Below are 27,389 nucleotides of genomic sequence, written 5' to 3'. Positions count from 1 at the left end.
GAGAGAGTTTACAAAACTTATACTACCTGTAATACATCCAATATGGAGTGTTGAGAGTTCTTGGGAACAAATAAAAATAGAGAACTGGGGAGAGAGGGATGAGAGCATTGACTAATTGCAAATGCAAGAATACCAACGAAAAGCATGTTTGAAGGTGACCACTCGACTTTTATACAAAAATTCCATCCAGTCGGATTGTTGGAAATAAGCCTCCATGTTTCTGATGCATGACAGAAGTCCAGCAGTCTTAGGATAGAGTGTGCTATTGCTTTTGGAGGAACTAAACTGTTCCTCCAGTTAAAAAGGATGTTCTCATTTCAACTTTAGAAATTTATCTATCATAAAATTTAATATTGAAAATTTATAACAAAAATTGTTATTTAAATTAACAATTTAAATTGCTAACCCCCAGATTCTCACACAAGAAATGTGAGACATACAACTTGTGGGTATCGTATGCATATGCTTAACTTTAATAACATTACTAATTTCCTACTGCACAGTAACTTTTTGGACACCCTACATCTGAATAATATGGAATCATATCTGGATAAGTTGTATTTGAAAATACATTATTAGACAGATCAGTAATAAGATAAAAATCTATAAAATCCTTCCTTTATTTATTTTCATGCGTGATTTTACAGAAACAAGTCGCCAGGCAGACTAGATGTTTTGAGACTCTCAGCCATCACTGTGTTGATGTTAGAATGCAATTCTGAACTGATCCAGTCTCTGGTCAAGGAATCTTTTAATTAAAAATGTCAAGCATAAAAAATAAACAAAACGTAGGCTTACATACAGCCAGACAATTGCAGATTGAACATTCAGGATTTCTTATCCACCGACATTTGAGCATTTATCTAGGATTTAGCTAGACGACATAAGGAAACCGAAAATTTTGAATAATACAGTTCGAGCAGTACAGAGAATTAGTAAGGAATTTCAGCTGTTGTTTCTTGTACATATTAGTAAATTTCAATTCTGATTTTTAAAATTATAGAAAATACAACCTTTGTATTATTCAAGATAAACTTGTTTTTTAATAATGGCATTTATCCTCCTTTATATTATATTAAGAATCATTCCAACTTGTTAATTTATTTTAATTATACCAAAAATTCTGAAAATTCACATAGATTTTTCCATTTTCTTGACATTTAAAGACTCTTGTTATTTCCATTTTTATATTCCTTTCTCCTCTTCTTACTTTGATTTTAAGTGTAAAGTAGCAGCTTGTATAAGATGAAATATTAATGAGATCATTTTACTAATTTGAGCATCTTACAAAGCAGTTTTAAGACACTCAGATTACTATAACCAGTAGACTTAACCACTCTTCTAGTTAAAATCACTATTGGTTACATTATGGTCAGTTCAGAAATACTTTGTTTCTCTTTGTCTGTTTCCTTAATCCGGCTCCACACTTTTTATTTGGCAATCGGCAAAAACTAATGCCTACGATTTGGCGTGGGAAAGTGCGAATACCAAATATCAGTCACACTATTCTGGGTATTGGCCAAGCATTTGCACACTAGGCATTCGGCAAATACCTAGTGTGCAAAGCCAACTTTATATGATTAAATGTAAACACAAAAAATACTTGTTAAAGTCACCAAGTATTCATTTAGTGTTAACCTGTTGTATTATCCGTTAATGAATTGCAAAATACATGAAATTTTCTATTGTTTATTTTTGTCAAATTAAAACTTAATGCGAGATTTTATTTTATTTCTATTGTTTTCCAAAGTCTGATGGCAAAATCTCATCCATATGTTTTGAGAATTATGCTCTTCTGTTTAATAAGCCTGTTCAGAATTCTACAGATTATGTTGATGTAAAGAATTTTCCAATCATGTAGAAATTATTAAATTTCTGGCATTTCTTTATTTATGCAGAAAAGTCAGAAAGTAAGGTTACCTTTTTTGAGTGAAAACGTGGAACAGATATAAACACGCAAACAATTTATTTTTCAATTCCATTATGTTGTGTTGAGATTTTATTGTAGCCTCGGTGGTAGAACAACGTATCGTGCATATGTAACCCGCATTTGACCACTTGATCATCGTCGTCAGAACAGATAGAAATCTGACAGTGCCAAATCAAAATTCGGCAAGGAGGGAAATTAATTTTACTGCCAAGAACACTTCATGGTTGGATATTATCGTGCAAAAGTATTACTCCTATGAATTTCCGCCCGTATCCTCCAACTGAAGATGGTCTCTGCCTTCCAGTCCGACAGCGACATCCGAGAAGTTAAGCATTGGCTGAATCTTCGAGATGCATCTTTCTACTATGGAGATGTGTTTTTCTTATTTTATTGCCATGCTAAGGAGTCTCAACAGGCAAAACGACCTAAACCAAAAAGTGGATCAAATGCGTGCCCTTATTTATTTCCGCACCATAATGCATTTACATTCAAGATGGAAAATTACAAATGTTCTGATTCCCTTGTATTTCATATATTGAAGGTAAAAATGGCAAAATAGTTTTTATAACAGCTACTACTTTACAAGGAAAATAAAATAAACTCTCGCATTTCATTACATTAGATGTTCACGGGCCAAATTGATCAACTCCTCAGAATAATCATTAATTTTGTTTTTCACGTAACCAATTTTATGTCATTTCACTGAAAATCTAAAATGAAACATAATATAAAAATGACATTCTACAGCATTTCTTTACTTTTTGTTTTGTGGAGTTAATCATTTTGGTGAACAAGTGGCTTGTATGAAGATGTATTTAAAAATTTCACTTTTTGGTTTCCCAATTGTATATACTCTTTTCTTTTATGTAGGACGAAACAGATGGCGTAATTCAGCCAACGACAGCCGATCCCAAAAGAGAGATAGGAGCCACGAGACTTTCGGAGGTCCCCGTGGAGGAACGGGAATGGGAACTGGAGCCAGAGGTGTGACGGAAAGGCAGTTGTTCGGATCTGGAGCGAACAGAGAGCGAGAGCTGAACAGAAGTCGCACCTCAGACCGCAGCAGGGCCGAAAAGTTTGGCGCCAGGGGCTCGCATGCCCTGAGCTATGGGCGTGGGAGTTATGCCCCGGCAGCCGCTGGCCAACCCCAGCATTCGCCAATGAACGGCAACTACAGTGTGCCCATGAACGGTCCGTCGAGCCACGGGACCGGCATGAACCACGTTCCGGGCATGATGCTTCCAAGCATGTACAATCAGTATGGTGGTCCACACGTGTCTAGCCAGATGCACGGTCCAGCAGGTATTATGAGTAGTTATTATCAACCTCATAATTAATAGACCGTCTGAATTCATACATATACATATATCTATAAGAAAAAACTCTGGGAACATTTTTGTTGAGACACACTCGTCTACCCCGGCAACAGCTTTTTGGGAATTCTCAAGTATTTTAAAACTAAAACATCTTCATTGTTCGACATCATACCATTTAAGGAATCATAAAGCAAATAAAAGAGAGATCATTCCATTGGTTTAGTAACAAAATTAAGTAACGTTGCAAAATTATCAAATGTTTTTCCTTATAAATTATTTGTTGGATTACTTGTTTTGTTTTAAACCTAGTTATTTGTATAATCACAAGTATAGAAATCCATAATGCGTATGTGTATTAGTGTTTATTGGTTTCTTATATAAAAAAAATAGTAGTAATAAACCATTTTATAAGTCATTAACTTTAAAATTCTTGTGACAAAGTCGTTCTTTCGCAATACATTTTTGTCTCATACAAAGTAAATCGTTTCCTCGGAGTAGTGAACTCTCTAAAATCCAAAAGAATTGCCTTTTCTCTGCAACAAAACCTAAAGAGCACCATGTGCACAATCCTCTGGCACTCGGATGCCAATTTAGGAAAAATGCAGTCACTTTCACCATTAAGCATCAAACTACGCATGACCATATACTTCCTAAAGAAATTTTTTTGCATTAGATTAGAAAAATCTACCCACACAAAGCATCAAAACATCATTCCAGTGTAGACTGGAATGATACAAAATGATCATACATTAATTCTTAATTATATAGTATTTACTCTATAATTTTTTATACATATTTTGAGACTATTCATTTTATATTTGGCTTTTCTGCCGGGCCACCAACAGCATTTCTTGCGTACTCAACAGTTTTTCTCGAGGTTTATTAAGCATTCTGCCGGCTTCCTGTTCGACAAAATTGATCTTTTCCCAGTCATCAAACGTCACGGGAGTTATGCCTGAAACGAAACGTTAACTTTAGTCACGAATAACAATTATTTGGCTCGCTTCCGTCTCAGTCCTAGACTAGTGCAGGCACTAGTGTTATTATATGACAACTAATGTGTTTTTTGATGAGTTTTCAAATTTTTTTTTTTTTTACAGAACTGACATTGATGTAACTACAGAAATTCTTTGAGACTAACAAGTTGGAAAAGAATTTTCATTACTGTTAGTTACCTTGGTCTTGTGATTTCTATCTTTTAACATTACTTTTTCAATTTGTTCTTGTCCTTGTTCTACTCCTCTATATTTTGTGCGTTTAGTCATTGTAACTAGAAATTTCACTTTCGGTGGCCCAAAGTAAAATTGGCCATAGTTCCAAACTGCAATTCTTAGATCCACTGCCATTTACTCGTGCATCTGATTTTTATAAATTAAATCTTGGCCGGCTCCACTGCGCACCTCAACTGTTATCCCACTCGAGTTTAGATCTGGATTTAGCACGGATATTATTACTAGATTGCTGGCAATGATAGGCCAATGCCCAATTGCGTGGACTTCTGACTGACTGGGAAATATTTATATGTTAGTAGAACTGAATTTTTGTGCGAACTGTCGATACCTGAGATACACATAAAAAGATCCAAAAAAGCAGACATAAGATATGTTTAAGAATTTGCACACTTAATTGTTAGTTTGAATTCCTCGATCCGAGATGGTGAGACGGAGAAAGAGGGCAAATTAAGAGAACAAACCTTTGTTAAGAAGCAAATTCAACACATGGTCACGTCCCAACTTGGTTTCCGAGGACAGTCTGCCACTTTCAAAATCTTCCGTCACCGCCTTCCCGGTCTGAAAACTGTCCGTCATGGTGTGAAGAATGACACCTTTAGGACCCGTTCTCACCCATCCACTACAATATAGATCTGAAAACAACAAGTGAAAAAATTCCGTTATTTAACTGGAAAAATCTGGTACTTTTTATGTTAATAAATTCTTTAGTCTCAGATTTATCAACTTCATTCATTATAAACTAACTTTATGACACTTGTAAATTACTGCTCCATAAATATAAATTAAGTTTTTTTACATTTCGGCTCTTGCGGGCATTTATAATAAAATAAATGCAATTTTATCCAAAAAATTTCTTACTTAATGATTCTTTTAATTGGAAAATCTTCATAACAAAGATTAAAGTATTTGTACGATCACTTAAAGAATCCGTTAAATGCCAGATTCATGACAGAAAAGTTAAACTTGCATTCTCTCTCCTTTTTTCAATAAAAAAAATACTTTCATATTATCGACGGATGTAAGGTCTTTCCAAAGTGGCCTTTTGATTAAAATATACAGTATTTAATTAATACAAAAGACAATCTGAGTTTAGTGTAGAAAGAACTATTATTTTTATGCTGCTAGATGATAAATTATTAGTGTAATCCTTTCCGATGGTAGAGAATTATAGAATATGTTAGAACCATGACAATTACCACAGAAATCTTTTAATGGTAAGAAAATTATTATTCAAATCTTCATTTTGTCATTTTATACAGTTAATAATCTGGGCCTCCTGCCCCTAAGCGTTCCATATCTGGTCCCGTTTTTCATCTATCTAACTCTTCTTGAGATTAAGGAAGGAGGGAAAGACAGACAAACAACAGTGGAATGTACAGGTTTGCAATTTTAAAATTGTAGCCCAAATCACTCCTAACAATCACTTTTTGTCACTTGCCAAAATTTCGGCAGACTATGACAAGCACATTCGACTAAAACTTGTATTGGTGAACTTGTTTAACACAGAGATAATACGTCCATTGTTTCTCGAATTCCTTTTCTTTTCTACAAAATGTACCGTATATTGTATACCAAAATGTAGTGTCTCAATAAAAGTAACATGGCTTATATACATTCATTAATAATAGTGTTCTCTCAAAGCCATTTTTAGCCGATCAAACCGACCGGTAAACCATTTGCATGCAATAGAATGGGTATTGTTTCGTCATCAACTGAGATTTGCAAGAAAATCTGTAGTGGTAGCCAGCAGAACACGGTAATAGGTTATTGTATGCTACATCCGTATTTCGGTTTTAGCTTATTCAAAGTCTAAAGCGTGTTTGGGAGTCTGCTTAAATTACCATAAATTGTGGTGTATTAATATCGTTTGAGTTATGATTTAATAGACAACATATTTGTCGTAAAATATATCTACAGTGGATGAAAGAGAAAATCTCTGGGGTAAAATTACAAAGAAACTCAATTTTAGATTAAATGTAACAAAAAAAAAAATGTTTTTTGAATATAAAATAGTCATTTCCTTTACCATCTCATCCCCGATTTTAATGCTACTGCCAGACCATTTTTGCCTGCACACTTCTATGCTCCTGGCAAAGATATAATTGGCATTTTAAACTTTGATATCTTAAAGAATGTTTTTTAGAATATGGCGGAATCCTGTACGACGTAGGATCCCGTACATTCTGCATTGTAGGAAATTGTGTTATCGAGATGTGCATGATTGGACGATTTTATGTAAGTTTACACCTAGAAGTTGAAGAAAATGTACTGTATACTTCTGGATGATGATAATTCTGTGCGAGTACTAGTTGCAATTTTTTCATCACATCATGGGGGAGCATGTAACGTGCTCCCCTATGATGATGAAAATAGGTATTCACCGTAAAGTAGAAATTGCTTTTCTCATTCTTACGCACTAATAAGTGTATAAGAACCAGAGACACTGTGAATTATTTCAAATGAAATAGAAATATTCTACTCCATTATTTGTTTTTTAAAATTTTTTAAACACACAGATGACAACAAATTAATTGATCAAATAAAAATGCTACACACCTTTTCATTTCCAAATACTTATAAAGGATTGTTCATTTTAATGAATCCATTGGAATAACTCAAAAAATACATATCCTACAAATAACTCGTTAAACCAAAAATGTTAACTTCTAAGGGGCCACAGTGCGGCATCGTCGGTTTCCTCACAAGTGGCACTACCGGGGATCGACTTTATTTTCTTAAATGGAAATCCCTGTTTTTTATTGCACATTATGGTTCTATGTAAAAGCGTGCAAAGTTTTATCTGAAAGACTTATCAAAAGTTACGAGCATTTGAAGTTTTATGTGACTGGCATACTATGTGCGTGCATCTACAAATCTCCGTGATGTTCGTCGAGAAAAGGAAGAAAAACGACTGGGCAAGTATGATGGCCCATACGATCGCCATATTCGACTTCGTCAGGCTTTTATTTGTGGGGATATTTAAAGAATGTTGTAACAAAGAGGAACCGACAACTAGAGAAGTAGAGAAGATATGATCGGAAGAATCAAACTCTTACAATTTTGATTTAATGCATAATTTTTGAGTTATTCCAGTGGACCAATTAAAATAAACTACTCTGTGGACTTAAAATTTATTTCAGTAGCAATTAAAAGCATTTTTAATCAATTAAAGGACTCGTAATCGTCAATATGTTAATATATATATAAAAATAATTAGAATTTTATGCAATAAATTCTAAAAAAAATCCCATACCATTAGTTCCCACAACTCTTCCATTTATATTTGGAACGATTCCTTTTTCTTTGTCGAACGGCAACTCCGGATCTATCGAAAGACTCCTATAGCCGATACTTCTCAATATCTTTCAGATAAACAGGAAGGTTTTTAAATACAAAATAAATAAGCACATTTTAAATTCAATATTAAAGAAGTATTTGAAATAATAAACTACAATACAGTAGAAGCTTTGATGTTTCATTATAACTTATTATTTAATCTGCTGGAATTAATAATTTGGATTATTAATTAGCCTTAATATGATTCGATAAAAATCCGGCCGATCGCTCGGTATTAGTAAGGTATTGGATTACGTGTGTCGTGACGCGGACAAATGGTTTCCGTATTTGCAGAAATATACCTAATACCGTTTTATTTTAAGTTACTAATTATTAAGAGCATACAAGAATTTGTTGAAATTGCACAATTAAAATGGTTTTAAGGTGCATGTGCACGTTCAACAGATTTCAACATAACATTCCTTTGGAAATTGCAAACGCATTATCTTCATTATTTAATCAATTAAATGACTTGTTTGGCACGAAGTAATAGCACGTTACAAACTATACAAATGACATATATTCTGCCTGGTACGCGTGAGCTTGGTTTACGACGTAGGGACGGGACGGTCGCAATGCATCCGAGTCGAATTGCAGTAAAATGTTCCGCTTCCTTCAAAATGGCAGACTGAAGCTTTTGCCATCACAATGGTCAATTTATTACTTTATAAAATTCTACATAAAATTTAGTAAATGTTTTTAAATATTTTACATACAGAAATAAATAACTTACCAAGCCACAATCTATTGTCTCTTTCTCTTCTGTCAAAAAAATTTTTGGTTTATCATAGGAACCCTAAAACATAAAGAGTATCCAAAAATTAGTATTTTAAATTCATTTAAATAATTTTACATGATTACAGGTAACCCCCGCATAACACAGCACTTCTATAGCACAGTTTCACTCTAACACAGTTTGAGAATTGGGACCATCCCTGTATAACACGGTACTTTTATAGCACGGATTCACTCCAACACGGTTCGAGAATTGGGTAAAACCCTCGTACAACATGAAATGTATTAAATTTTTACATATTTAAGTACTAATATTTCACGAAAATTATTATTTTCATGTATTATTAGTACTTAAGTATGTAAATTTTCTTTTCCCGCCTTCTGTCGATACACATGGTCCTTCTCGAAACTTGTTTCAATGTTGCCAGATCTCGACACTTCTGCTTTTGTAGTTGCCAGATGTTTTTTCCTTATTCCATACTTGCTTTATTCTTCATAACTGCTTAACACCATATAAGGAAATTTATAAAGATCTTTTAACTAAAAGCAAGCAATCTAAAATTACATACTTTTTGCAAAAGGTAAAGCACAGATCTGAAGATAATGCAGAAAAATGCTCGGAGGATAAGGATAACTTCCCAAAAGAAAACGCCCTCGGTTAAAAGTGCTTAGTGATGATGAAGAAAGCATTGTTTAATTTATATTAATATGTATCACTTCTTAAGAAAATTTTAATAAAGATTATGAATATTTTCATAATTAAGAATCTTAATTATGAAAATATAATAGCATGTTTTTTAACTTTTGGAACCTAACCCCCCCTTTTCGTACTAGTTCTTTGTTTCGTATAGCACGGCAAGTTTTTGGAACGTAACTCCCGTGTTATACGGGTGTTACCTGTACTTGGATATAAAATACCAAAACAAGTTAAAAATTATATTAAATTATAACAGTTACATAATTTAAGTTATAAATGTTGAGTAAAGTTGAGTTATAAATCTAGTACTGAACAATCTGCAAATCTCATGATGCCAGCCAGCATTGCAGAAAATAGCAGAAGAGCAGTGTTTTTTGAACCATGGCACTCCTACTTTTTTCTAGTGTAGAGTTTAAGTACTTTTAGTACTGCATGTAATTAGTGTTATGGCACCACTCTATGCTCTATTTCATGGCACCTTTAAAGCGTCATTGTAAAACCCTTAAAGTTTGTCTCTGTGGTGCCCCGAAGCATCGTTTCAACATTCCCGAAGTGTCATTGCAGCATCCCAGTTAAAAGCCACTTGTCTAGCAATTACATCTCTATGATCCAGTCTCTGCATCACTTGCATCTCAAGTGATTCGGAGACTGGAGCAGGTCTGTAAAAGCAAGATATTCCTAAATGCTAATAAGATTTATCAGAAACACAGTTATAAAACTACCTTTTATTATTTTCTCATTAATCAATATTCTGAAGAAAATAATTACTACTTTGATAAAAATTAATTAATTGGGCTGCAATCCGAAGAAATTGTACACCTATAAATTCCCACTGTCATCTGTCTGTCCTTCCTTAATCTCAAGAATGCTGTAAGACAAAAGTCGAGACCAGATTTGGAAAACTTAGGGGCGGGAGGCCCCGATTAAATATATACGAACTTCCGGTCTGCATCGGAAGTCGTGTTATTTCAATTGAAAAATTTTCCCCTAAACAGTGTTAGATAGACGATTCTATTGTTAACAGGAAAAGCATGATGTACAGGGGCAAGACACGCTACTAAAATAAGACCTATATTTTAAATTGCAGCTCAGCATTGTGATGACATTACAATAAATAATTGCTCATTATTTTTAAGATGACATTAACATTAAATTTAGTTTGAAATAATAACTTTTTTTTTAAAAGTACCTCTAATTTATTAATACCAAAAACTATGCTTTTCACACCGTTTCCATCGTCGGATGGAATTATCTCTAGAGGAGTTCTCAGGAATTTCAGTTCCCACCGTTTTGTTTCCGAATGAATATCCACAGATTTTGAATTTTCGCATGTTTTAACCATGAGCTCTGTCAGTCTTTGACGAGGTCGGGGCAACACTAAAAACGAAAACAAATTAGTATCCGATGAGAAAATTAATTTGAGAAATTATATATATACGATTTAACTATAAATCAATATAAAATTAACTTCAGTGTTATTCAGTCTTTTAACAAATTCTTTTGCCATGGTGCATTTTATAAAATTTTATGATCATCACTGTCGTTCTGGAAAAAGTCTTGTTTGTTACTTTATCATGTAAATGTAAAATAAAAAATGCTTTTGTGACTTGCCATGGCAACAATTAGGGGTTTATTCACGGCGGTAGTTTCAAAATTTGAATTGTTGACTGACGTTTAGGTGTACCATTACTTATTTTCTCGGCCATTTCCCGACTAACTAGTTTGGATATTGTAATACCATCGACAGATACAGCCGTGAATACAGCCATATTTTTCAAGAAGTTCAGGAACTTTGATGATGGTCCAATTCATAGCTGGACGAAATTCAATCTTGTCTCTATCATGTGAATATCAAAACAGTCTAGTGACAGTCATAAGAATAAGAAATGTTTTTGCAATAGAATACTGAACGAAATAATATTTTTTCACTGGAACAGTTAATTATCTATTACTTCAATTATTGGAGAATTAATTGTCACTTGATGATTAATGATTAACAAATAATTACTCGGTGCATCTGTAATATTCAATTATATCTATAGTAGTATTAGGGATGTATGACCTTTTTTTTTTCTTCCATTCCTAAATTTAATCAATTAGAAAACAATTTATATTACTTGGAATCATATCTTTTAAAGATCGGAAATCATTTTCTTCCAATAGGGCATGACATCCGGGCAATTTCGTCATTTCCCGAAGTTCTTTGATGGTGAAGGCTACTTGGAGAGGTCCTCTTCTTCCTACTAAAATTACTCTCTTGATTTTACTTTTGCTAAGAGCATCGAGAGCATTCTGTGTGATATCGGTCATCTAAAATGAAAATGGATTAATAACAAAAATTTAACATATAATTATACTATTTTTTATAAGAAAATAGAAGCATGTTATATATCATAGGGTAAGCAGTACGGTCGTCGGCGATTTCAAATATAAACCTCTTTAAACGTACCGTTTATCTTACAACTTTAATATAATTAATTTGAAATCAATTTCCCGAAATTAAAAAATTAAAACTTACTTTTAGCAACTCTACTGGCATTAAGAGTATTCGTGCAACGTCCAGTGCAACATTTCCCTGTCCGATAACGACGGCGGTGTCGCAGTTTAAGTCGACCGAAAGGTTCGACTCGTCCGGCAGACCGTTATACCAACCGACGAATTTCCGAGCGGCTATAACATTAGGAGTATTCTGGAATGTTATGCTTTCTGTCATTTTTTACACATTTTATTAAAATTAAGAATCAAATTTAATAAATTGTTATATACACAAAACTACAGTATTTACTTCGAATGCAAGATGCACTTTTCATGTGGCACTAGAGGTTATTAATTACTTCTCTGCCACTAATTCTATTACATCATTTTTAATGATTTTATTAGACTGACATTTGATATATGAAAATATTTAAGAGGTCCACTTAACCTCGATAGTCTAATACAACGATGTCGTAAGAATTCCGATAAAAATTCTGGAAAAAGTTGTGCGTGACATTCTTTTGAGAAATGTTGCATTTCCGATTCTTTAAACGGCACCAAAAATGAATGCGTGTGAGAAGATATGCGCCTCAAATTCAGTATTGATTCAGAAGAGACTAACATAGAAAGCAAAGCTTTCGACTCCAATACCACAGAAGACGGTATAACAGATGACACAGACCATCTATAGACCCTTTTAAAATGAAGGGAAACGAGTTTCATTAAAAATACTAAAAATTTTGATAAGTAAATAGGGTACAGTCTATCGATAGGCGATATTTTGACTTCTGATATGTCCGGAAATGGTCCGTCCAAGTAAATTGTCAAATTTTTTAAACGAACACAATATTTTTAAATTCAGATTTGAATTAAACTCAAAAAAAATAAGAAAATTTTATCGAAAACATTTTTCTCCCTAAAATGCTTCCATTCACCATAAAATGATCTCAAAAGCACGAACTTTCCTTGGCAAAGCCTTTTTACAAGCAGTTTCATCGTAATATTTTTCAGCCGGCCGAATATTCGATGTCGACAAAAGTAAAAATTATTCTCGTGTTTACGTCTTCATTTCCAGTTACATGCCTACCAAAGGTGTCACTGCGATTTATATAGCCGTGTCCTCTGAAGTTCCTCAAGCAATAAATTCTTTCTCGAACTTGCATCGTAAGAATGGTGCTCAGTTTGAACATTTTGATTGAATGACAGTTAAAATCGGTGCCAAATATTGATAGGTTATGCCAGAAGGGTTTACGTGAACAAATCAATACACAGCAGTATTAACAATTATTGTTAGTTTAGCATCAATTATATATGATTATTAAATTTTTATTGTGTTTGGCCTGTGTCGATGGTACGTACGTTAATAAAAATATTCTAATACTTTTCTCTGTGCATTGCACATCTGTGTGTCAAGATCATTTTCCAGACAATTGTTTTTGATTAAAAGGTTTTAACTCTTTTCATATTTTATCAGTACTTAAATGAAAATAGATTTATTATTGAGGATTTAAAATAATATTAATTAATAAATAGTTTAGTTCTAGAATTTATAAATTAGTAGTATTTATTTCAAACTTACTTCTCCTGGTATGCCGAGATGCAGGTCTTTTTCGGCTCCGTAACACTATAAAAACATATAATTTTAATTACAATAAAATGGCAACTTTTTAACATGTCAAACACTTTATAAAAATATAAAATAATGTGAAAATAATTTAAAACTCGACAAATACAGAATCTTGGAATAAATTAGAACTTTCGTAACAGAAAAATCCAACATTTTAATTAATTTTTATTATTAAAAGTTATAAATCAAATACTATAATATAACAAACATTAAAATGAAAACCATATAAAGAGTTTGGTTATTTCAGCCTACAATTGTCGCATTTATCGCCATACTCGGATGGTATGAAATGGCACAATTTCATTGGTCAGGTAGATCCCAATTGAAAATACAATATCTTAAATTTTTTAACTCTAAGAAACTGTACCATTTATAGCCGAATATCAAATGGTAATCTGATAACAAATCATATTTTGCATGAAATGGACCAAACATTTATACTTGGCACTCTCAAAAACTACTTAAAACATATTTTGTGCAGGCTGGTATCCTTGTATTACGTAATTTTCCTATTTGAACGCCACCATACCGCTGGTCTGATAGAAAGAAGGGACCATTGAAGGGGGTTGAAGTATTTCCACCAAAAGTAGTCATCCACCAAATATTAATAGTAGACCAGTATTAATTACTAATTAATACTGGTCTACTATTAATATTTGAAAAGTGATCCATGTTGGACAGATTGTGATGGCCCTGCATGCAATCAGAGTTGCTAATCTTAATGTCCAAAAGACTTCATATGACTTGTTTAAATAAAAAATCTTCTAAAAACGTGAGAATAATGTTTATATTTTTGCAACAGATTTTATAAACTACATGAGAAGTATGTTCTTGTAAATTTTGCATTTATAGAAAAATTATTGGGCTGCAATTTGAAAAAATTGTAGACCTATAAATTCCAACTGTTGTCATCTGTCCGTCTGTCCTTCTTTAATCTCAAGAAAGAAGTTAGATCGATGAAAGACGAGACCAGATATGGAACGCTTAGGGCAGGAGGCCCGAATTACTAACCACATAGGAACTTCCAGTTTGGACTGGAAGTCATGTTGCTTCAATTCAAAATTTCCCCCCGAACAGAGTTAGATAGATGACCGACAAAACTCTTGCTAACAGGAACAGTATGATGTACAAGGGCAAGACCACCACTAAAAGAATTGAGGACATTGTAACAAAAAATTGCAGCCCAGCATGTTACGATGCTGCAATAAATAATCATTCATTAGAATTAGTTTGGTTTATTTGGTTACTGCAATGTGACACCTGAGCCATCTGCCAAAGGAGTGCATCCCAAGAAGACTTTTATGGAAAACTGGACCCTATTTAGATGTTACTCAGGTAAAGAAAACTCAGAAAACTCCACATGGCCAGCCTGTCGACGATGCCTGAATCCAAGACTGACTAATTACCAGTGTTTGGTGGATTTATCCGCTCGGCTACTGGAGGACATTTATTAGAATTAAGAAAGTACCATTCAGAAATGAAAAAACCTGAGTTGTTAGATGTGGAAAATTAAATACTAACTCATAGACTTTTCACAGAATAACACTTTATTTTGTGCTATATGATTGTCACAGTAATTAAATGAATATAATATATATATATATTTTTAAAAATTATATCCTTTTCTTGTAAGAATTATATTTAGTTTATTATTTTCTTAAATTTTTGCCAATAGATGGCCTACGTGTAAAGCCAGCAAATTGAACATAGATAGAAATTAATTGATTTATAGAAATCCAGTCGATATTTTGGGGCGGAATGTACGACATTATTTAAGTTAGAAGTATGTGAATGTAACTGATGAGTTTCGTAGCAATCAGTCAAACGGCCTAGAAGTTTATAGCGAACAAACAAACATCCTCATTCATATATATATAGATGAACATTATTTGACAAACTTGTCTACATGACTACATTACATAATAAACACTTACAGGTGCAACATTGACTTCACTGCTTTTCCACATTGTTCTTTGTCCAAACTGTCACATGACAAAAATGCATTATTGCAACTGGTTAGTCTGATAGAACATCATTCTATTTTAGAATTCTCTAATTCAAGAACTTTGAAAGGTCAAATTGTCTTGTCTACATTATTAAAGTGGCTTGAATATAACTTTTACATTCAAGAAATTTGATTGTGTGGATGGACCTTAAGATTTTCATCGAACTTGCTATTTGGCTAGAAAGCACTGTAGCCACTTTTTAATGTACAAATACAATATAAGCATTTTAAAAAAGTTTGAGTATTAGATCCATTTAACATCTGAGTGTATTTTATAATTGAGATTTCACAAAGTTGTGAGATGAAAGAAAGTCTATTAAAGATTTTTTCCCTGTAGGTTATTCACAATGGAAAGTTTTTATTGATTTTAGAAGAACCCCATTCTACAAAAGCTATCAAAATCCACGAACACGCATTTCCACAGAACAATTTCAGAATGGTAGTAGTTATCAAAGCCATTTCTTCAACCTTAATTCTAGTATTAATAGTTGATTTTAGAAATTCTATGCAAATTTATCAAAATAAAGTTGACAAAATTGCAAGAAAGATTAATTATAGTTAATGCCAATTTGTAAACTATAAACTCAAAAAGCTCTTCAACATTATAGTTTTTAGTGGAAATAAAAGTAGAAATGCTGGATGTATGATTTATGGGTCTCATATGCAGTGCTGTAGTATAAATTTAATGTTGTTGCAAATTTACAATGGCACAGTATCTTTTCGGACACCCCGTATAAGTATTACGTATTGAAAATTGACACAATTACCAAAAGCCGATTCCATTTTGTACATCAAATTAATATATTTAAGTTAGTTTTTCACTATTATTTTACTCTTCTGCCAAACTTACCATTATCACAGCATGGTATGCACTTCTCAGGTCATTTAATGTTACGTCTTTTCCGACATTCACATTTCCAAAGAAACTGAAACGTTCATTCGATGCAGTTTTTGTAAAGGTGTTTATAACATTCTAAAATAATAAACTATAAGTTAGATAATGTTGCGATTAAACAAATAAAGATATACAGTAGAGCGTCGATAAGTGGAACATCGGTAAGTGGAATGGCCGGAAAGTGGAACGATTTTCAGTCGGACTGTGTCGTGCTGAATCGAATGTTTTTGATACTAAATTTACTTCTAAAGTATAATTTTCATGTTTTTTATATTCTTTAATATATTTATTTTGTTTGTACAAAATGCAGAAATAATTTTTAACGATACGACAGCCTCGATGATTATTATAAAAATTTTCATTAGGCTTAAAATCGATGAAAATTCAACACAAAGCGACAGGCAACGGAGAAAAATTCAACAGGAAGCGATACGCAACGGAGAAAAATTTGAACATCGGACAGGTTAATGTATTTTTTCGTACAAAGTCGGAAACTGGAACAAATCATTAACTGGAAGGACCCCAGTCCCCAATTGGTTCCACTTATCGACGCTCTACTGTAATTAAAAATAACAGTGAATTCTTAATGCTTAATAAACAAACTAAATTCATTTTTTTTTTAATTTTGGAATTAACCCAGGTTTTTGTACTGTAAGAGGAAACTCAATTGAAACTGATAGAACATCATTCAATGAACTTGAAAAAAAACCACTTGTCATTTCTTAAATCCAGAGAGCAGTGGCTCAAAGAGCCACTGCTCTCTGGATTTAAGAAATGAAAAGTGTTTTTTGCAGTTTCCATAAAATTATCAAAATTTGAACTCGCACTCAATGCCAAATTAAATAGTGTGTTGTTTATCTAATTTGGTGTCAAGTGTGGCTTCAAGTTTTGATAATTTTATAGCAGATATTGGGAATACATCTGCTATGTCAGTTCCATTCATAATATATTTATTCATACATGTAAATCTATCCCTGTGCAACAGAGATAACCATCTGTATAACATTCATAATCCAAATACAATGAATATGAATATATATATATATATATATATATATATTTTTTTTTGAAGGCCTTCTTAGTGCAGTAAAAGGACATTTAATTCATACCCATTGTGAATTTGACCAAGCCCACAATGGGGTGGTTGGGTAGTGAGGAACGACATCCAACATACCCAAAACAGACCACCCCTCAAAAAATTCCTGAGGTTTTAAGACCTCCAGAGTGGTAGACTGATGCCCTAACTGCCTTGACCATCAAGTCATTAGACAGCTGTATAACAGAAAAAAAAAAATGTCAAGTCTATATATATAATCGAGATGAGTTGATAATCATAATAATAATAATAACTCTCCCATGGTCACCACCTGGTCGTGGTGGGAGAGCCCAGTAATTTTACTGATCCATAGGGCAATGCAGGCTGGAGCACAAGCTCCTGGTAGGAACACCCATGCCAGTAAGGTCTATGGGGAGAAATGAAGCTAAGAGTGACCACACCCACATTCTGTGGAGATATTTATTATGGTGATAACTAGATCAAAGTGTGATACCGGCTTGGACGTCGCCCGGGTTAACAAGGTCCGTGTTCGTGGGTTAGGCAGAGGCTCACGTTCGAAAAATAGGCCACAGTCTCCCCTGGTTACCGGTGGCGAAAGCAGCACCGGCCCAAGCATGGCTACTGCAATGCCCTCAACAGATGTGAGGAACCAACCCAGCCTTGGTGTTTCTGTGGCAATGCATCCACAGACCACAAAGGCTGGAAAACCACGCCAACGAATGAAATGGACAGTAGAAATGAACGAGTTTATCATCCGTACTTATTACACGATCACAAAACTTGAAACAAACATGACAGCATACAGACAACAACTACACCATAAATTCACACAACAATATCCTCATTTCACTGTCACTGAACAAAGGGTTGTTGATCAAAAAAGAACAATTATACACAACAACCTTATTCCACAAACAACACTTGAACTTATCAAACAACAGGTTGCTGATCAAATACATCAACAGACAGAAACATCTAACATTAATGAAGATCATGTAACCTGTCAGGATAATCCAGCAACAAGCATTGATAATAACACACATACAACAATTACCACTAATGATACTACAGACATTTCCTCATCCATCACTGATAACATAGACATGGATTTAGTTAATACACTCTCACATATATTTCAGGAAACACTCACTAAATATACAGGCACAGATCCCACACAACGACCACAAATACCAAAAATCAACACGTCAAAGGAAGTAGGAAAAACACTAAATTACGTAAACACTCACTTACTACCACACTACATTCATTCAATTTCTACACTCTCAGACATTCATACATTAGTTTATGCTGGGGCAGTCACAGTAGTGACACACCATGGTCTGAAAGTACAATCACAGACAGATACACAGAAAACACAATTCTATAACAAGCCTGCCTGGCAGAGAAGAATAGAAATACAAATAAATGACATTAGACAGCAATTAGGCAGGCTGACACAATACACTAAAAACAACATAACACCCAAATTAAGGAAACAGCTCAAAAACATTTTCAAGAAAATAAAAACACACACAAAACACGAACATCACAACACACGCATTACAGAATACATTGATACACTAAAACAGAAACTTGCTGCCAAAGCACGTAGACTCAAACGATACAAAACATGTACACTGCGAAAACAACAAAATAAATTATTTACAAACAATGAAAAACTCTTTTACAGACAAATTAATAACAAAGCAAACACTGATACACAGCACAGTGGCACACCAACAGAAGAAGAACTCACAACATATTGGTCCTCTCTTTGGTCCAGTGCTGTCATGCATAATGCTGATGCAGGTTGGATCAAGGAGGAGAACAGAAACTTGCACAACATACCAACTATGCCCTGTGTTGAAATAAACATACATGATTTCCAATACACTGTTAACAGAACACACAACTGGAAGACACCTGGTGTAGACAACATTCACAATTTCTGGTATAAAAAGTTTACATCACTGCACCAGGAACTAGCTAAACATCTAACACACATCATCATCAATCCACAAGACATGCCAAATTTTCTTACCCAGGGCATCACCTACATGAAACCTAAAAACAACAATACCACAGACCCCACACAATACAGACCAATTACATGTCTTCCAACACTCTACAAATTATTGACATCCTGTATTGCAAACAAAATATACAAACATGTTGAAGAACACGACATTCTAACAGAACAACAAAAAGGTTGTCGTAGAAACCACAAGGGATGCAAAGAACAGTTACTCATAGATTCAGTCATTCTACGGCAAGCACACAAACAACATAGAAACATACACATGGCATATATAGACTACAGAAAAGCATTCGACAGTGTTCCACACAGTTGGCTGCTACATATTCTACACATGTACAAAATACATCCATCACTCATTGCATTCTTTCAAAACACTATGCAGCACTAGAGAACAACACTACATCTGAGGGTTAGTAACACTTCCATACAAACAAACCAAATTTTTATTAGGCGAGGAATTTTTCAAGGAGATTCCTTCAGTCCTCTCTGGTTCTGCTTAGCCCTGAACCCATTATCCAACATGTTAAACAACACGCAATATGGTTACAATATCAGACACGAAAAAACAACACAGTTTACACTGTCACATCTCATGTACATGGATGACATAAAACTTTATGCATCCACACAAAAACAACTTCATCAACTCCTACAAATCACACATTCATACACCAAGGACATACAAATGGAATTTGGCCTAGATAAATGCAAAACAGTTCACATAGGAAAAGGAATCCTGAAGAAAGAAGATTTTGCACTTGGAAATAGAGACATTATTGAATCCATGGAAGAGGGCGAGTTCTACAAGTATTTAGGATTCCAACAGGCCAAACTAACAGAACATACACAAATAAAGCAAAGATTAATTAAAGAATACCAAAGTAGGTTAAATGCTATTCTCAGAACACAATTAAATGCAAAACACACAGTTAAAGCAATAAACACATATGTCATCCCAGTACTCACATATTCTTTTGGAGTTATACATTGGACTCACACAGATCTTGAGCAACTCCAAAGGAAAACAAGAACTACACTTACTAAGCATAAACATCATCCTAAATCTGCTATAACCCTTCCACGTAAAGATGGCAGACGTGGCCTGATTGACATAGTTAACCTTCACTAACAACAGTCACTGCGAGAGTTTTTCTACAAAAAACAAGAAACATCACAATTACATAAAGCAGTAACTCTAGCAGACTCGAATAACACACCATTAAACTTACACTCACATCATATGGACACAACACAACATATAAAAAGCATAGACACCATTAAGCAATTGTGGGCTCAAAAGGCACTCCATGGCAGGCATCCTTATGATCTGGCCCAGGATTTTGTTGACAAAACTGCGTCAAACAGCTGGTTAGATCAGGGATGCCTCTTTGGGGAGACGGAAGGATTCATGATTGCCATACAGGATCAGGTCATAAATACTAAAAACTACAGAAAACACATACTCAAAGATGCAACACTCACAAATGACACATGCAGAAAATGTCACATCATGCCAGAAACTATACAACACATCACCTCTGGTTGCAAGCTCTTGGCACAGACAGATTATTTACACAGACATAATCAAGTAGCAAATATAATACACCAAGAGCTTGCAAAGAAACACAAATTAGTAGACATCCACGAACCATACTACAAATACATCCCACAGACAGTATTGGAAAACAACACGCACAAAATGTACTACGACAGAGCCATAATCACAGATAAAACAATTTACCACAACAGACCAGACATCACACTCATTGACAAACACAATAAAATCACATACATTATAGACATATCCATTCCAAACACTCACAATATACAAAACGCATGCACTGAAAAAATTAGCAAGTACACAGAACTCGCCCAGGAAATAAGGCATCTGTGGAGGATGGATAGGGTACTTATTGTACCTGTTGTTCTCTCCTCTACAGGTGTCATACCACACACACTACACAAAAGCCTGGGCACATTACAATTGAATAGAAACACATACATCACACTACAGAAGGCCACTATATTGAATACATGTCATATTGTAAGAAAATTCTTGAATACAGACACACACACTGATACACTTCTTTAATTTCTGTTTTGGTTACTATGCCTTGACTTTGGTCCGGCATAGTACACAGCCACCGGTGTTAACCGAGTATATTTCACTTAACCCAACATAATAATAATAATAATTAATACCGGCTCGGACGTCACCCGGGTTAACAAGGTCCGCGTTCGTGGGTTAGGCAGAGGCTCACGTTCGAAAAATAGGCCACAGTCTCCCTTGATTACCGGTGGCGAAAGCAGCACTGGCCCAAGCATGGCTACTGCAATGCCCTCAACACATGTGAGGAACCAACCCAGCCTTGGTGTTTCTGTGGCAATGCATCCACAGACCACAAAGGCTGGAAAACCACACCAACAGATGAAATGGACAGTAGAAATGAATGAGTTTATCATCCGTACTTACTACACAATCACAAAACTCGAAACAAACATGACAGCATACAGACAACAACTACACCATAGATTCACACAACAGTATCCTCATCTCACTGTCACCGAACAAAGAGTATTATAAAGAACAATTATACACAACAACCTTATTCCACAAACAACACTTGAACTTATCAAACAACAGGTTGCTGATCAAATACATCAACAGACAGAAACATCTAACATTAATGAAGATCATGTAACCTGTCAGGATAATCCAGCAACAAGCATTGATAATAGCACACATACAACAATTACCACTAATGATACTACAGACACTTCTTCATACATCACTGATAACATAGACATAGATTTCGTTAATACGCTCTCACTTATATTTCAGGAAACACTCACTAAATATACAGGCACAGATCCCACACAACGACTACGAATACCAAAAATCAACACGTCAAAGGAAGTAGGAAAAACACTAACTTATGTAAACACTTACATGTGCTTATTGTACCTGTCGTTCTTTTTTGTAGTGTGTGGTACCACACACACTACAAAAAAGCCTGGGAACATTATAATTGAATAGTAATACATATATCACACTACAGAAGGCCACAATATTGAATACATGCCATATTGTTAGGAAATTCCTGAATACTGACACTGACTCACTTACTGTATTTAATTTTAGTTTTGTTTTGGTTGCTATGCCTTGACTCTGGTCTGGCATAGTACACAGCCACCGGTATCAACCGAGTATAACCCACTACACCCATCATAATAATAATCAGTGCAAAGTCCAAATGGTTAGGAGTTGAAAATTGAAATTTGGTACACAGTTAGGGTATGTCACAAGAACGCACACTAAGAAGGGATTTTTCGAGATTCCTTCCCACGGGGGAGAGGGACAGGATTAAGTCTTAACACTTCCATCAACAATGGAAGTGTTAAGTAACAATGAAAGTGTTAAGTAATAATGGAAATGTTAAGTAAGAATGGAAATGTCAACTATGGATGTTCAACAATGGAAGTGTTATGTAACAATGAAAGTGTTAAGAGAAAGCGACGTGCAAGATGCAGATGCAGTTTTTTTCATTTTTGCAGGAAATCGAACATATTTTTAGACCTATCTAAAAATTCTGTAATTAGTCTGGAAACAGGGAGGACCCAATTCTTGCATTCTGTGAAAATGGGTAAGGTTGACTATAACATAATAATCTTAATATTCACTAAAACAGTTAGGAGTTGAAAGTTGAAATTTGGTACACAGTTAGGGTACCAAATTTAAGTACCAAAGTGTTAAGTAACAATGAAAGTGTCAACAATAGAAGTGTTAAGTAACAATGGAGAACAAGAGAAAGCGACGTGCAAGATTTACGGGCACTGGAAAAAAAGAAAAAAGAAAAAGAGTAATATGTTAGAACATATTCGATTTTCAAATTTAATCAGATTAGTTTGGTTTTTCTCGACCTTTCTTCTTTAGAACATTCAATGAAAATCGAATGATATAATCAGAACACGTCGTAAAAATCGAACAATATTAGAACATTCGATTTTCAAATTCGACCTTTCTTTAGAAATACTTAGTTTGTTGATAAAATTACTCTTTTTCTTTTGTGACTATAACGTAATAATCTTAATCTTCGCTATTGTTACTTTTGCCCGAGCAACACCAGGTCTACCTGCTAGTTTTATAAATACTTCCAAGGAAATGTTTTGAATAATAATGAAGTTTCTAATTAACAGGTTTAGGACAGCCAGTTTTGAGTATGGATCAGAACCCCAGAAATTTTTATGAGCCATTAAACTTAGACATGTTAAGCCCATCCCTAATTACCCAATTACAGTCTGTCTATGGAAAGAATCAACTCGATAGTAATGTCACGCACGATGTCAATTCAGTTAAACCAATCGGCAAATTCTCTAATGATGTCAGCACTTTTCGTTTAATATGTTAAGCAATACGTGAATGCGTTATTTTTTCTTACTAGATGGCAGAACAACTTTTCTGTCAATTGCATTTATTTTTTACAGCATGCATTAACCATAATGAAACATGTATTTAATAACTACTATAGCAAACTTCCTTGTATTCCAATACCAAAACGTGTAACTTTCGTAAGATTGTTTATAATGGCAGTGACATGTTTAACTAATGAGGAAGAAACCAGAAGTGACTTACCACAACTAAATTATCAATGGCTGATGATCATTGGTTAATACCCAAGTTGATTCTTCCCATAGACTGAATGCACTTCCATTGTGAGTCTAGTCAAACTCATGGTAAGCATGAAAAACTATCTTTATTGTTCAAAATAATGGTAAGAATTTTTTAAGAAGTGTCTTAATTATTAAGAAATAATTTTTATATTTAATAAGAATTTAAATATTAATTATTAAAAAATAGTTTTAATAAAAATTAATCTTAAATTACCTTAACTTCTGGATGGTCAGGAGCTACTCCAAATCTAACTAAACCGAAAGGAACCGGCAATTTTTCATATAAATCAACTACTGCCAAAGGGTGCTATATAAAAATAAATTTTTGAAATGACAAAATATTTCATATTATGCATTAAATAATAAAATTTGTCTTAAAATATTATTAAAATCAATTTACTACAGATTTCACATATAAAATAAAAGTAATAATTATGAATTACGTATATTGGATTGTACAATTAGTTCATTCAGATTTTCAAATTATAAATTCACAGCAAGAAATAATTCTTTACCTGATTTAAGAACTAAATAATTTTACATGTAAATAACACTATTTTTTTGTTTTAACAACCAAACTGTATGCATTATAAGCTTTTTCTCAGGTTTTTGCCATCAAGGACAACTTAATAGCCAGCATAATCAGGCCAAACAGGCTGAATGGCCAAATGGTTAAGGTGGCAGTCTACTGCTCTGGGAAATCTCTGATCAAATCCAGACAGGTCAGAATACCCCAGGAATTTTTCAGGGAATCTGTGCAGATACATCAGACCCCATATCTCACCAGCTAGTTGCCCCATTGTGGACTTGGCCGAACCCATAACGGGCATGCTAAAATGGCCCTCGTAGTGTTCACAGCTACCTACATCCAAGCAAAAAAATTTTTTTAAATAATAATAATAAAAAAGACCTAACAACCTACAGAAGCTACCAAGATTCCACAGATCCAAGATCCAAGAGTAATAAATTCAAGCCTTTATTACCTCAGTCATCCAGTCATACAAATAACATTTAAACTATCCACAATTTGACTTGTCTGTGCAAATAATTTAAGGTAAAATTTATAAAAATGTATGAATTATTAAAATCCAAACTTAATTTTTTTGAATAAAAACAAAACCTTGTCAAACAGAATTTAATTCTTTGTAAAAAATATCTTTGTATGAATCAATAGCAATAATGCAGAATCATCTAATCTTGAGAAAACCAGATAATTTGCAAACAATTCACAAAATATAGAAAATTATCCGAAACTCATTCCCTTCATCACTTAGAGTCAAACAAAAAGATTATAATTTTATTTACAAAATTTGAAAAATAAATTAAAATATAACATTGGGTGATTCCTTAAACTTCATTAATAATATCGTATTTCTTAAATCTAAAATTAATATATTTATTTCATTCCAAAAAATAAAATTTTGAGAAAAACTTATTTCATTTTATATCCGAATAACTTAAATTTGAAAACAGAATGGCTCACAAGTATAATTATGTTGACAAAATCATCAATGGTCAAATTGTCGACCCTCTTTTTGCACATACAGAGTAATATAATGCTGCAAACTACATTCCCACATTTGAAAGTATCAGACGTGACGTATCAACGGCAGCCTAAATTTGTTCTTTAAGACTATCAATGGTAGGAAGACATGCATTTTAAAGAACGCATTTTAGATCGGCGTGTAGATTCAACATGCTACGAGGCAACTAAGTCCCCCTAAAACATGTAATGATCCCACTTACACTTTAACCTTTACATCACGTTTACAACTTAATTTTTTATTGCGCATCCAAGTCTTGTCCCTTGCATTATCTGATAAAGTAAATGTAGTACAGATTATTAATAATAATAATCACCAAGCTCGGCGAAGTGAAAAAAATTAAAATGATAAATTCGACGGCATTCACGTAGGCAGTCCCACTATTACTGGGTTTATTTTTGCAATTTTTTCGGCTCGCTCCAACGATCCTGGCTACAAAACCACTTCGGATTATCACAGAAGGAAAAAGAATTCTAGAAGTGCAAAATTTTGGGATTTAGACGACCATTCAACCGGTCGCGCATCTAATCCATTCTCTGGTAAAAACTGCATCCAAGAAAAATAACATTAATCCCAAATTGTGTTTTAGAACCGAGAACGAAGAGATTGAAAATTGAATGAAACAATACAATTTCTGTACCTTTAAAATTTGTTGAGCGGTGTAGAATCCCGCAGGTCCACTTCCAACGATACACACTTTCAACTGTTTTACAGTACATAAATATCTTTTCGACTGTATTAATTTCGGAAGAAACGAAGACTTAATTAACCTTCTGAACATTTTTCATGCATAATTTGTAGTTAAATGAAAGTTTGGTGAAAACCTAACTCAATTATTGAGAAATATCTACACATTTAGTGTTGTAATGTTTCCTGGATATTATTGTTTTATCAAGGCCGAAAAATCATGGCAGAATACATTATTGTTATAGTAACAATCGTTACGATAACATTAATTCTTCATATTACGACATTCACCAAGGCCATTTTCGTAAAACGAAATGGCTTATAGTTTCCTTACCGAGTAGGGACTTAAGTTTAATAACCATAACTATAAATTAAATAAACACATTTGATTTAACTAACATTTAAATTTAATAAATGAATAACAACATTTAGTAAACACACGCCTCTCACTAAACACGTGAGAATGTATCAGCGCCACCTGAGAAAATTTCAGCATTAAAATTCCTATATTAAATTCGAAATTTAATACAGTCAAACCTCGGTTTTCGAACTTAATTCGGTCCTAAAAGTTGTTCTAAAACCAAAATAAATTTCCCCATAAAAAACAATATAAAATGGATTTACCCGTTCCGGTGGCCGAGTGGACTCCGTTTCCGCTCATATTGGCGGTGACCAGACCCCCCCTAAACACCGGAGTTCGATCGGGGGTTCACGCCTCACTCGGACGAGCTGGCAGCGGAAGTTTTTTCCGGGTTTTTCTCCTTGCCAATGACGCCTGAATAGGGACCAGCTTTCCCCCAAGTCCTCCCGGATGGCATTCCTATCTCCCCTTCTCGCGGTGGCCGTCTCCGATAAGGCCGACTTTGGTCGCATCCGTGACCTCTCATCTGTCTTCTCGGATTGTCTGTCTTCTATAAGGCCGACTCTTCGGTCGCTGAGCGATCATCCTCCTGTTCTTCCGGAGTATAAGCGAAAAGCAATAGACTCCTCTATCAGCCAAAGGAAAGGATTTATCCGTTTCCGACATCCAAAACGAAGTCTTGAAAACATATGGTTTACATTTTTAGCTGTAATTCGTGCACAAAAATGCCTACACATGCAATATAAGTATTATATGATCTATATCTACTTTATATACTGTATA

At 34.1% G+C, this 27,389-nt stretch overlaps 2 protein-coding genes across 4 annotated transcripts in view; one reads left to right on the top strand and one right to left on the bottom strand.

Moving 5' to 3' along the window:
- Positions 1-3,673, top strand: part of LOC136976884 (uncharacterized) — a 41,393-nt gene extending 37,720 nt beyond the window's left edge. For both annotated transcript variants that reach the window (XM_067272266.1, XM_067272260.1), the window contains exon 14: positions 2,801-3,673. In XM_067272266.1, the coding sequence (XP_067128367.1) occupies positions 2,801-3,267 (467 nt within the window). In that variant the 3' untranslated portion in view covers positions 3,268-3,673. The remainder of the gene's footprint in view (positions 1-2,800) is intronic.
- A 326-nt stretch (positions 3,674-3,999) lies between these two features.
- Positions 4,000-26,710, bottom strand: dare (NADPH:adrenodoxin oxidoreductase, mitochondrial). Of its 2 annotated transcripts, none has more exons than XM_067272348.1 (11): positions 26,199-26,710; positions 24,229-24,321; positions 16,204-16,326; positions 13,301-13,345; positions 11,765-11,935; positions 11,364-11,556; positions 10,436-10,623; positions 8,548-8,610; positions 7,732-7,840; positions 4,940-5,110; positions 4,000-4,201 (listed from the first exon to the last, which is right to left on the bottom strand). In XM_067272348.1, exons 1-11 carry the CDS (start codon positions 26,337-26,339, stop codon positions 4,059-4,061), a joined length of 1,440 nt encoding a protein of 479 aa, XP_067128449.1. In that variant the 5' UTR covers positions 26,340-26,710; the 3' UTR covers positions 4,000-4,058. The 2 variants fall into 2 exon arrangements, with proteins under 2 accessions (XP_067128449.1, XP_067128458.1); XM_067272357.1 differs by lacking the exon at positions 26,199-26,710 and adding an exon at positions 25,543-25,685.
- Positions 26,711-27,389: the final 679 nt, after the last annotated feature.

Source organism: Centruroides vittatus, unplaced genomic scaffold (assembly GCF_030686945.1).
Source record: "Centruroides vittatus isolate TY-2023 unplaced genomic scaffold, ASM3068694v2 contig_1112, whole genome shotgun sequence".
NCBI lineage: Eukaryota > Metazoa > Arthropoda > Arachnida > Scorpiones > Buthidae > Centruroides > Centruroides vittatus.
This window is presented reverse-complemented; position numbering and strand designations above follow the sequence as displayed.